Genomic DNA, 13,383 nt, shown 5'->3' with positions numbered 1-13,383 from the left:
TGGGGTAAGCTTTTACATCCAGGGAGGGAGCTGAAACTAGAGTTCAGGCCTCACGGATATTCCCACTATGCTTTGCCACCCATTTTTATTTGTGTAACATTAAAATTCTATCAGCAGTGGCTGATTTCTTAATGATGAGTTAGATAGGTGTACCACACAGAAATTATGAATTATGACCTCTGAGGAGAAATAAATTTATTTAAATAAATAAATTTAAGAAAATAAAGATGTATGACCATGCCACAGTATTCTCAGTGCCAAAAGGAACAGTTTTGTAGGTGCTTTCCTTAGAAACTTAACTAAAATGATCACTGATTCATCAGCGAATCCAGACTCCTCCACCTGGCACCTATAGACTTTCCCTCTCTCCCTCTGCTTTTACCTTAAGATGCCCTAAAATGTCCCCTGTGCTCTAAGCAGGTCACTTTTCCTCTTCCTTCTCATTTAATTTCTACCTCTGTGGGTTTTTTTTTCGGCTGTGCTGGTCTTTTTTGCTGCCGGGGCTTTTCTCTAGCTGCAGAGAGTGGAGGTTACTCTCTAGCTGCGGTGTGCGGACTTTTCACTGCTGGAACTTCTCTCGTTGCAGCGCACGGGCTCTAGAGCTCAGGCTCAGTGGCTGCGGCACACAGGCTCAGCTGCTCCTCGACATGCAGGATCCTCCGGAGTCAGGAACTGAACCCACCACACCCCCATCACTGTCAGGTGGGTCCTTCGCCACTGAGCCACCAGGGAAGCCCTGTGATTTTTTTTTTTTGCTTGTTTCAGAATTCACTAGTAATTATTATACTTTTTAAAGCTTTACCAATAATTAATCCTAAAAGAATGTCAAGTCAAAGAAAAGGATGGACATAAAGGGAAAAACTGATTTAATAAATGTTGTAAGGCTTTATTATCTGTAGAGGTGACACTTGCCAGTAGAACTTATACATCAGGAGAAAATTTAATTTTAAAAAGTCATTTGACTTTTTAAACTTCTTATTTTGTATTGGGGTATAGCCAGTTAACAAAAAATGTTACGATAGTTTCCGGTGAACAGGGAAGACACTCAGCCATACGTATCACTTCACTTGCTCAGCCGTGTCCAACTCTGTTACTGTTAGCCAAGCAGCAAATCAGCTGCAAAGGATTGGAACTTTGGTAGTTATACTGTTGAGTCAAAAGTGAATACAACTGTATGCACATTAAGTTTTTCTTTTTCCTGATTATAAAGTAATAAATGCTTACTGTAGAAAATGTATAAAATACAAGAAATAATATAAAAAAATTAAAAAAAATAAAAAAAAAAAAAGAAATAATAAAGAAGAAAAACCCACCCATAATCCACCATCTAAGATAAGAGCAGTTATCTTTAAGACAGAGAAACAGAACTTCCTTTTCACTTTTGTTTTTCATTTCACTCTTAAAAAAAAATTCTTTTGTGCATTTTAAAATGAACATCAATTAAAGAATAATAAATGCATTAAAATATTGGGAGGCTGAGCGCAAACTTTTCTTTCGAAAAGTTTGGTGGCCATAAAGACAATCACAGAAAACAATTCTGGCATATTCCCTCCAGGCCTTTTTTCTTTATAGCTGAAATCGCACCTAGAGAATAACTGAGGATTAAGTGGAAGGCGATCTGATCGTTAGACAGGCAGTTTCTGACACTGGCCCAGTTTATACAGATACTGCACCAGCAGACAGCCACCCAGCTTCTCATCTCCCTGCTCTGGCTGGTGTTTCTTCCTGTCCTCCCTCCCCATGATTACTCCTTTCTCAGGGAACCGGCACCCTCTTCCACTTGCTCCAGGGCTGGCCCTGGCAGGGTCTGTGGGAGCGTGATGGCTGGCAGGTAGAGGCCAAGGAAGGTGTTGTTCCTGCTGACGTGTCTATAGGTCTGGCTTCTGGCTATCTGGAGCCTAGCTCCTTTGATATGGATTAGTTACTCTGTTGGTTTTATCTATTTTTGTGTAAGAGGAAAGACAAGAGTCAGAGTTTTCTTTAAAGTGAATACTAAACTGAGTTGTGATTTGTAGTTTACAAAGAATTATAACCAAAATTTATATTATTTAATTCTTAAGACGTAAATATTACCACTGTTCTCGATTTACAGTGAGAAAATTGAGGCTCAGAAAGTGACTGGATTCACACTCAAGCTTTCTAACTCCTGAGCTCTTATTTACACTGCCAATGTCAGTTCTATTAATATGTGTAGTTAAGACCCTTCAGCTTCAAGATGTCCATTCAACAAATAGTATTATCTATATGGCCTAAATAAGTCTGGAAAGACAGAGAAGAGAGGAAGGGAAGGAGAGAGAGCGGGAGGAAGGGAAAGCAGAAGGGTGGGTCTACACAGGTAGTCTGGAGCTTTCCCTGTGAAAAGCACTCTTGCCATTCCCCAATGTGAGAGGTAGGCAGGACTGTCAAGATGAAAAATGGTTACAGACCAAGTTGTGACTTAAAAAGATCAAGGCCTTGTTCCACCTATATTCTAATAACTAGCAGGAATATTGATAGACCTTGGTAAGGCCCTCCTTAGGGGTTCTTCTCACCAAATAGCTGTTATGCCATAATAGTATAAACCCCAAGGAATCTCCAAAGGCCTGTGTATTTGCTTTGGGGGACAGCAGTGTAGGAGAGAAGCTGTGAAGCGCTATTCTGTTCCACTTGGATTAGAAGGCAAAAAGGGGAACTTTAGTCACAAGCAGCTGTAGGGAAAAAGGCAGTAGGGGGGCAGTCCCTGGAGGCCAAGGTCTAGTGTAACGGGCAGTGTCCTCAGGGCCCCACAATCCACCAGAAGCCCAGACCCTCCCTCTACTCCTCATGCTGCTGAACTCCGAAATTCCTGTTTCTACTTCATTCTCCCTTTTATAATAGGGATCTCCAATCCCCAGACCAAAGTATTTGTCTTAGGACTCAGGAAGCTTCTGAATTTCAGCGAATGGGAGATAGGGAAGTAGAGTGTCTCTATTTCTTTTGCCAGTATTGCTAGTGAAGGAATTTGAACCTGGGCATTCCAACTTGGAACGCTGAATTCACTTTCTGTGGAAATGTGCCATATACAGCAGTTACACTCTCTTTTTCCTAACTTACATGCTAAAAAGGTTCTGTGGACTATCGAAAGGCACCTCTTTTCTTAAAACAACAACTGGGAGATATAGTTCCAGTTCTAAGCAACAGCCTTAATAAAATACTAAACCTCCAAGAACTTTAAAACAGTAAGAAAACAGGAAGAAACAGAATCTTAGATGTCAACCCTTGGCTCCAAGCAATGGGAACATTCAAATCACTCAAGAGAAACAAGGATCCTCTTTTAAGGATAAGATTCTTTACAAATGACATTCTCTGTGGACAACACTACACTCTGACTTCTCAGTAACTCTGTGCTTTTCACAATAAGGCATTAATACCTTACGTTTGTGCAGCCCACAGGTTTACACAGAACTTACACGATGTTCACTGGCCGTCCATGGCGGGGGTAGGGAGGAATCATCGCCATTTTACAGATGAAGAAATAGACACAAAGATGTTAAGGGGCTAGTTGAAGACTATAAGGCCAGGTGTCCGTGCTAAGTCTCAAACTCAGGTTTTCTGACTCCAAGTCCAATATAGTAAGTAAGCTGTGCAGAGAGTACACTCATGACTAGATTCATGGCCTCAGGGAACACTAGGATGGTAGAATCAACACTTCTCTAATGCTCATGTCATGTCACAGTAATATATCAATATTTAAGGCAATGAGAAAATATTTTGTCTCAACAACATTAGCATTTCTCTATGATTAAAATTTAGAGATTGAATTTTGAGTTACCTATAAATGGTGTGTGTGTATGTATATATCTAGCTTATAATTTTTGTATTAATATGTATTGTAGATGTGCTCTACTGAAAAACAAAACAAAAACTCTATTTAGAAAACATGGTTTTACTGCAGCTGATTCATGTCAATGTATGGCAAAAACCACCACAATATTGTAAAGTAATTAGCCTCCAATTAAAATAAATAAACTAATTTAAAAAATAAAATACAAAAAAAAGCAAAAAAAAAATATGGTTTTATTTAGCAGATATTTATAGCAATATTTTATAAAAGGACTCACCAAACTTCTTTCACTGATTTTGATGAACTTAAAACTGTTCTATACGTGTGTGTGTGTGTGTGTGTGTGTGTGTGTGTGTGTATTCAACTTACACAGAACTCTGAGATAATTTACTAAGCGAAGTATACTTTTAGAGAATTTATTTATAAACTATGGTAGCCATCTAATATCACTGACTTAACAAATGGGAAAACTGGGCTACTAAATTGTCAATCATCACCCAGATTTTTTTCAATAAAGAAGTCTAATGCAAAAGTCACCACATCAGTGATTACAATTAATGTGTCTGGCAAAATGACTATACCTCTTTCCTAAAGTGGTTATATATCTTATTGAGTCATATTACAGTCATTAGCCCGAGTTAATTTTGAACAGATAGACAGAGAGATATTCGTGTTTAGGCCTGCATGATTTGGAGTCTCTTCCATTATTTGCTTATTTCGCTAAAGCAACCCAAAGCCTGAGGAGTTGCTTAATATCACCAAGACTTCCTAATAACATATCTGAAGTAAGATTGCACTGAGATATCATATAAGGATTACAGGAAAAGCAATTTTGTCTAGAGATTGGTGACCTTAAATGAAACCCATGGAGAAACAAACATGTCTGCCTGAGTTCCCATCAGGAATTTACCAAGAGTCTTACTGGTTCACACATTATTACACCCTTCCCAGCTCTAAGCCCTACTTCTTTCTTCTCAGGTTAATATTCCTAAGTGCCAGAGCAGTGAGGAAGGAATTTTTCTCAACAACTTTATTTTTTAGCTAAAAGTCTTAACAACTGTGAGGTCTTTTGAGTCCTACTTCAGTAATATTGCTACTAATTTGGAGTGGTCTTTTGTAAAAGTTCACAGTTTCCAAAGATTTTGCCAGCTGGAATGCTGTGAATAAAATATGAGTGTTCTATGGCATCAATACTATTCAGCCCTTGGGAAGGGGGTTAGCACCTGGTGGGGATGCACCTCTGGCCAGCTGTGACTGACCTCATCCACTTACCCAACTATATCATCAGATGTTATTATTTTCTATATGCTGGGATATGAAAAAGGCTAGGAAGCACTGAAGTGAAAAAGCAGTGGTTCTCTGTAAGTTACAAGGTTACTCTGGTACATATGGATCAGGTCTTCCAAACTGATTTGCAAAAACTGTCAGGTAAACATTAAGGCAGTCGGGTTAATGGGCTTAACTGCTCTCACACCTGTTGAGGAAACTAGGAAGTTATGTCATTTCACAGCTGAGGAGTTCCTTTTCAGGCACTTTGTCTCCCGGAAGGAAAAGAAACAGAAGGTGCCAGAAGAGATCTAGGAGGAAAATAACAAAGCCATTCGTGTTACAGTTTGCAAGAAGGTTTACCTGGCCTTACTGCCTTACTAGTGCCTCTTTCTTGACAGGAAGAGACTAAGGCTTTCATCCTCCTGATCCTGAAAAGCACATTCCCCTTGACTTCCATAAATCTGCAAAACTTGAAAAGAGCCCTAGTGTCATCAAGCAAAAGAGCCAGCTTTAGGAATCTCACTGGAAGGAGGGGTGTCTTTGAGCCTCTCACTGCTAAGCCGGACATTTCCTAACACTGGACAAATTGTACGTCCAGCTCAGGGAGGGTGAACTGCAGTGGTCTTTTACCCTCCAAGCCAATTGTTAGCTTTTCACAGGAATCAGCGGGGAAGCACATGTGAAACCTCTGTGGTGACGGTGAGCACCCCCATGCCTTGTGTGAGTCTGCATGTAGATGAAGCAGGCTGGGAGCTTTCTTAGCTACTGCTGCTGAGTTCTCAGAGCAGCCCTTTTCTCCGGCATGGCTCCCTGCTGGGACAGCCCTTTTCAATTTTTCTATCCCCCCTCGATCTCTTCTCCTGCAGAACACAGGGAAACTTGATTGAAATAAAGACCTCGGGAACATGTTTTATTTTCTCCTGTTCAATCCATTTTAGAAAAGCTTTTAATTGGTTTTAAAAAGATGCTAAACAAAATGTGATGATGTTTTCCAGTCTTCATGAACTACAGATACCACTTTTTATACTTTCAAAGGGCTAATAAATCAATCATGAAATTAACTCTCCAGCTAAACTGAAAGCAAATCCACTGAATACCGGGTTCATTAAAAATCTATGCATTTACTTACAAAAATTTAAAATTCAAAGAAAATTATCCTAGTAACTGAAATCTGACTTGAATTTTTAGTCCTACACTGAAAATCCAAGACCAAAGCAATCACAAAAGGAAAAAAAGAGGGCTTGTGAACCAGTTTTAATAAGCCAATTTACAAAGAGGGAGGGGAGATGGGGGATGGGGAGAAGTAGAAAAGAGAATATCTTGATCCATAACAACACAGTGCCCTTGAAGGGATCCTTTCATTTCAGCATGTGCACACATGCACACACAATTTGTCTATGTGAAAGCTGAATTACAACAAATGCAAAATTAAAGATTCTGTGACTGATAATGGTTACTGTATTGTATGCACGTACAGTTCCTCTTTTTAAAGAAAAACGCCTACAACTTTTCTGTTTCCTTGACAGTGATAGAATAATACCTTTCTACTAATAGTCCACGCATCCCTACAACATTGGGATTCACATACTTTTAATATTTAACTGCAAACAGCTGAAAAGCCTACATATAATGCTTTGGCAAAGTGAAGGCTTTGACTTCAGAACGACAAATAGTCTTGACACTGGATCACCTTGAAAAATTTTCCCTTATTTTCTTCAGAGGATACAAACTAATTTAAAAAGTAAGATGGTACAGAGAAACCACATTTGTATTTTGTTAAATATATGCCAACTAGAAACATCTTAAGCATTCGTTTCTTTTGCCACTGACTCGCTTACACAGCAGGTCATCTAGCAGTCCAGCTCAGAGCCACCCAATTCTGATTAAGGACAGGCTGGTATTTTATTAGAATCTCCGCCACTTCCGATCACTAAGGCAACCAGATCTGGCTTTTACTGCTTACATGTTCCCATATTCTTTCTTTCCAATCCTTAGAGAAATTTGTTCCACATCCCTTTCTAATGATTCAACTCCTGTTTCTAAGATTTCTCCCAAGCTGGGCCATGTACGCTTACTCCTTACATTCAGCTCTTCATAGAATCCTCCTTTCTTCATTTAAGCTTCTGAAACAATCTATCGTAAACATTTTATTAAGATGTAACTCCTATTAACACAAAATTCACTGACTTAAACTGTACAGTTCAACGGTTGTTAGTAGATTGCACAGATACATGCAACTACCACTGGACTCAGTTTTAGAACATATTTATCAGGCCCCAAAGAACCCAGTGTCCACCAGCAGTCACCTCTCATTCTGCTCACCCCCCACTCCTCCAGTCTTGGGCAAACACTGATCTGTTTTCTGTCTCTACAGACTTGCCAATTCTAGGTATTTCACATAAACGGAATCACACAATATGTAGTATTTTGTGACTGGCTTCTTCTGCTTATCATGTTTTCAAGGTTAATTCATGTTATAGCTAGTACTCAGCATTTTTGTAAAATGCCGAATACTTCTCCATTGTATGTACATGCCACATTTATTTTATTTGATGAACATCTGGGTTGTTTCCACTTTTTGGCTATTATGAATAATGTTTCCATGAACACTCATTAAAAGTTCTTGGGTGGATATGTATTTTCATTTCTGTGTGGTATATACCTAGAAATAGAATTGCTAGGGCATTGTAGGGCTAGACTGTTTCCCAAAGGTTGCACAGTTTACGTATTCCCACCAGCACTGTATAAGGATCCAATTTCTCCATCTGCATGCCAACACTTGTTATTGACTTTTTTCCCCCTTGGCCATGCCACATGGATTGTGGGATTTTTTTTTTTAGTTCCCTAACCAAGGGTCGAATGGTGCAGTGAGAGACCAGAGTCCTAACCACTGTACCTCCAGGGAATTCCCCTGACTTTATAATTATGGTAATAAGATAATGTTCCTTTCTTCAAAGGTCTTACAATTATTTTTATAAAAAAAGAAACAGTTATTCCTAAGTCTTTATTCAAGATTTTGGGATTCATTTGTTAATATGCTCTACTTATTTCTGAAAACACTCACTTCTCTATTTTCAGCTTTAATATAACTTAAAACTTCAACTATTGGGAGTAACAGTTTACAGAAAAATGATGTAAAAAATCCTTCACAGTGCAAATATGCAGTAAGTTTTCAAGACTGTTGTAGGTTATATTTCTTTTCACTAATCTAAGAAAAAAAAATAAACCCTAGAAAATCAAGACAAGTCCTCTACCTTTAGATCTAACACATACACACATACAATTTTAACTGTTAACTTAAATATCAGATTCACCAGCTTAACATTAAATATTTTCCATACAACTTACTTTATGTCTCTAACTTCAAATATGGAATTCCCATACAGTTTTTAAAGTTAGTACTTCACCCCTTTGTATCTGCCTTTGATTGGCATTTCTTCAAGATTACAACATGCAGAATCAACCAAGAGAATTCATAGCCAAACATGCTCTGGCAGCCTCTCCATAATTAACATATTTAACCAACCCTCATAGGTCAGTTTAAATGTGTTAAGCTATCAAAATCACCAGTCTCCAACAGCCAGATCAGTAAAAATGGAAACATGGGAACCAAGATCCTGGCTATAAACTCACCCTTCAAAAGTGCCACGTGACATGAGAAAAATGCAAACTCATCTGTAAAAACTAAAAACAAAAGTCCCTGCAGGACATAAATTTCCCCAAATACAAATTCTTAAAATCTATGAAAGATGGAACAAATGGGAACATGTATTTAATCACTTCTACATTAATATCATGTATTAATATCGCTCATGGGAGAAGGGGTGGGAAGGGATATGTAATATGGTGGTGAATTTATAAAGGAACAAAACAGAATACTAACTGAAACTGTAATTTTGAGATTTTCAGAAAAAAATGGAAAACTTCTCTGCTTCAGAGTAGTGATTAAGAAAATTATTTACCTTAAGACAGAGGGCGAGACTGGATGACCTTGCAAAATCCCTTCGACAAGAGAATTTTACAAGTTTTTGATAATCTGCTTATTTAGAGAGTGCACCATTGTATAATTTACTGGAACAACTCTGTGAAAATGTTCCTTATATTATTTTTACCTGTGGAGGCGCCTTTTTCAGTAACACAAGAAGAGCCTGTAGTACCAGATTAGAAAATCGAGGGCCAATAGGGACATAATCTGGAAGAGAAACATTGCTGTGTTTAGGGATTCGATATACATATGCACATATTCCAAACATACAGATTTTTCTGCATCAAGAGTAAAAACAGCCCTAAATAAAAGTTGTGTAACTAACGATAACAAGTAAAAAGCTTCTAAATATCCATTTTGTGCTTGTGTAGACATCTTTGATACTCAGAGACAGTTTTTTTTTAAGGGGAAAAAAAAAATGCCCAGGTCTATTGACTAAACATTTCCAAGAAGCTACTGCAAACCTTGGCAATACAGATGACTACACAAGGCAACAAAACAAGATACTAGAAAATGGATAGTAGGGGATGTAACAAGTAGTAATAATTGAAGTAAGGTACTTTGACACAACTGAAATGATGGTAAAGCCGTGAAGACTGGCCCACAGATGGTGAAGAACAGTGAATTTCTCAAAGAACTTTCTGTCAAGCTACTACTCATCCTTCAAGATTTGGCACAAATGTTACCCCCTCTGCTTTCTCTGCGTACCGCATGTGCACCCTTGCCCGATGCTTAGAGCTGCCTTCCAGCAACAGTCCTCTGAAGTCAAAAGTGATCTTCCCTTTTCTGAAAACCCAGAATACATGGCACGTTCTACTTTACATTAATTTTTGCTGATGTATGTCATAATGACAGCATCTTACTATTTTTCTGAAGCCCTAATGATTCTAGCCCAGTGGTAAGGGCTCAGCAAATGCTTACCAAATAAATGAACCAACATGAACGGATAATAACTATTCATACAAGTGAAAATATACTCGGAGGGCAAACATTCCTGACATAGTACTGTTGCTATGACCACACATCTCAATTGTGTTTAGGTAAAGGAATTTATGCAGAGCTATGAGTATGTGCCCAAAAGCTTTTAAAGAAATAATCCCAGAAACTGAGATGAAATGTATCAAAAAATAGCAGATCCAAAACCCAGGTCACCAGATAAAACTATCTATTTAAGAAGACCTCTTACGTATACCTACTTTGTTTTATAACAAACACTGCCTTAGGAAACAGGAAAATAGATCATAGAGGACATAAAGTAAGTCTCAAAATCATGAGGGAACTGTAGTAAGAACAGTTAATATGAAGTCATTACTACACCATTATAGACCCCTAAAGGAAGAAGGGGTTTGTTAACCAGGCATTGGTAGTATCTTCAGATATTTATTAAGTTACCAGATGGGATCAATTTCAATCAGTTTTGTTACAGCATCCTGAGCCACTGTTATAATGAATTTATCCCAGATTTATCTACTTTGTGTGCAGAAATAAAATATAAGAGTAACAACACTGTTTTGGCATTTATTTGTGGAATACGCAATGGCACCCCATTCCAGTACTCTCGCCTGGAAAATCCCATGGACAGAGGAGCCTGGTAGGCCACAGTCCATGGGGTCTCGAAGAGTCGGACACGACTGAGCGACTTCACTTTCACTTTTCCCTTTCATGTATTGGAGAAGGAAATGGCAACCCACTCCAGTGCTCTTGCCTGGAGAATCTCAGGGACGGGGCAGCCTGGTGGGCTGCCGTCTATGGGGTTGCACAGAGTCGGACACGACTGAAGTGACTTAGCAGCACACCTTATGAGCTGAGTACAGGGACTGTTTTATTTATCTTTGTATTCTATAGCAGTGCATTTAAACATAGGAAATGTTTAATAGGTATTTTTAAAAATTACTGTAGGGCACTTCTAACTTTCGGAATGTTTTTAACTTTCACAACATTATCTCATTCCTGTCTTTACATTTACTCTGTGGGATAACTAAGGAAAAGAATACAGTCTCTGCTTCATCTGAATGGAAACTGAGACAGAGAGCTGACAATTTCTGCCCCAAGTGTTACTGCTAACTTGTACATTTCACTCCAACCCTAAGCTCTTCTTTCCTTAGTTCTGACCCAGTTAGCAAATGGAACCTCTGAGTTACAGGCAGCTCTGAGATAGAATATATCCATCAATGAAAATTACTAATCATTTATTATGATCAGGGAACTTTGTGGAAGATACAAAATATGAGACATGGACCCTTATAGTTATGGTCATAAGGCATATTTACCACTGATACCACTGCTGACTTCAGATATAAGAGAAGTTATATTTCCTTATTAGATAAAGCTATTTCTATTGCCCTATGGATTATAAACGCCTGTATTTTCTCTTGTAATTTGTGAGACACTAGCTGTAGTGTGGCAAGGATAGTACAATGGCAGAAGTGATGACTCACCAAGCAGTCTCTCAATGTCATCCACAACCACACAACTGAGCTGGGATTTGTATGCATCATCAAAGATCTAGAAGAAAAGCAAAACCATGGATTATCTCACTGCCCTCAAAAATTACAAGAATTTCCAAGAAGATAAAATTTAGCTAATTCTTGACCAATGCCCCCCCATCCCGTCCCAAAACACAGTAAAACACCCAATATTTCTATTCTTTTTAAAAAGTTTTATTTATTTACGGCTGTGCTGGGTCTTTGTTGCTTTGTGAGCGCTTTCTCTAGCTGCAGCGAGAGGGGATGGGTGGTGGACAGGCTTCAGCAGTTGCAGCATGCAGGCTCAGTTGTTGTGGCAAAGGGGCTTAACTGCTCCGTGGCATGTGGGATCTTCCCAGACTAGGGCACTGTACCCATGTCTCCTGCACTGGCAGGTGGATTCTTAACCACTGTGCCACCAGGGAAGTCCCACCCAATATTTCTGACTACACAAAACTAGACTAGTAGATAATAGGACTTTAGAAATTCAAGAGTTCTTACAAATTTAAAAGTGAGGAAATGGAGACCCGAAGCAGTTAAATGACTTGCCCAGGACATCACAGCTGGATCACAGCTGACCATGGGGGAGGCTTTCAGCTCCAAGGGCTGGATGCGTCACACTGGGGCATGCTCGGAAAAACTGGAATTAATCAACTGACAAATCCATCAAGTTTATCACAATGGTCTCTCCTCTCTCTGTCAGGGGCATGACTTCAGTGCTGTGACTCAAGGGCTAAATGGAGCCACAGGAATGTGCAGGGTAAAACTGAATGTCATTTTATTAGTAGTAGGAACTGTGGCCCTGTCAAACAGGAATAACACTGAAAGCAGAGAATTCTGTCAGCTCAAATCAGACTGTAACAGCCAAAGTGTCTAAAAAGAATTAAAGTTAGGTATAAAACATCAGACAGAGGCATCATTAGAACTAGACAAAAGAGGACAGTGAATTAAGGTAGCCAAATAAATGGAAATTAAGCAAGCAGTGAAGGAGGCGGTTATATCCTGGCAAGGAAGTAGCAATTTCAAGCCAGACAGAAGAATTAATTATTTTTTAAGTTGAATATAAGTGCTCAAAGCCTTGAGACCAGCGTTTTTGTAAATGTCAGTTTCTATTCCAGCGCTCAGTGTAGCCCACTGGTGTCATCACTAAGAATTAATCCCTGCATTCCAGTCGAATCTGACTGATGAGTAACCTCAATGCACCAAGATGGTAACCACCACTCTCCTGATTTTGCTTGGTAGTAGTAGCATGATATTCCTACTGGGTACCTTTTAACTATAGAAGATTAAGAATAGGATGGTGGGGAAGGAGGAGGGAGGCGGGGGTCTAGGATGGGGAACACATGTATACCTGTGGCAGATTCATGTTGATGTATGGCAAAACCAATACAATATTGTAAAGTAATTAACCTCCAATTTAAATAAATAAATTTATATTTAAAAAATAATTAAAAAATTTTTAAAAAAGAATTAGGTACAGGAACAAAGTAAATTAAACCTACAATATTAATCTTTTTCATATTATGTTTAAAGACAACCTGTGAATACGTGGTCTTTAAAGCATTTGTGACAATTAAGAAAATTTACTACGTTAGATTAATAGATTAGCCTTGCTAGTTCAATTTAAAACATGCAGTTGGCTAATTAATTTTGATAAACTTTATGCTGGAAGGTGAAGTATAACTTTAATAGCCTTGCAAATAGTAATCTGAGATTCACCATAATTATATTATTGTGTGTGTGTGTGTGTGTGTGTGTGTGTGTGTGTGTGTGTGCTCAGTCATGTCTGACTCTTTGCAACCCCATGGACTGTAGCACACCAAGCTCCTCTGTCCATGGAATTTTCCAGGCAAGAATATTGG

At 38.7% G+C, this 13,383-nt stretch overlaps 1 protein-coding gene across 2 annotated transcripts in view; it reads right to left on the bottom strand.

Moving 5' to 3' along the window:
• NSF (N-ethylmaleimide sensitive factor, vesicle fusing ATPase) overlaps nt 1-13,383 on the bottom strand; it is a 149,238-nt gene that overhangs the window by 15,651 nt on the left and 120,204 nt on the right. For both annotated transcript variants that reach the window (XM_040245078.1, XM_040245079.1), the window contains exons 16-17: nt 11,495-11,561; nt 9,184-9,263 (exon numbers count right to left, since the gene is read on the bottom strand). In XM_040245078.1, coding sequence (XP_040101012.1) covers nt 9,184-9,263; nt 11,495-11,561 — 147 coding nt within the window. The remainder of the gene's footprint in view (nt 1-9,183; nt 9,264-11,494; nt 11,562-13,383) is intronic.

This window comes from Oryx dammah, unplaced genomic scaffold, assembly GCF_014754425.2.
Source record: "Oryx dammah isolate SB20612 unplaced genomic scaffold, SCBI_Odam_1.1 HiC_scaffold_8, whole genome shotgun sequence".
Taxonomy (NCBI): Eukaryota; Metazoa; Chordata; class Mammalia; order Artiodactyla; family Bovidae; genus Oryx; species Oryx dammah.
The sequence above is the reverse complement of the archived record's forward strand: the minus strand, read 5'-3'. Positions and strand labels throughout refer to the sequence as shown.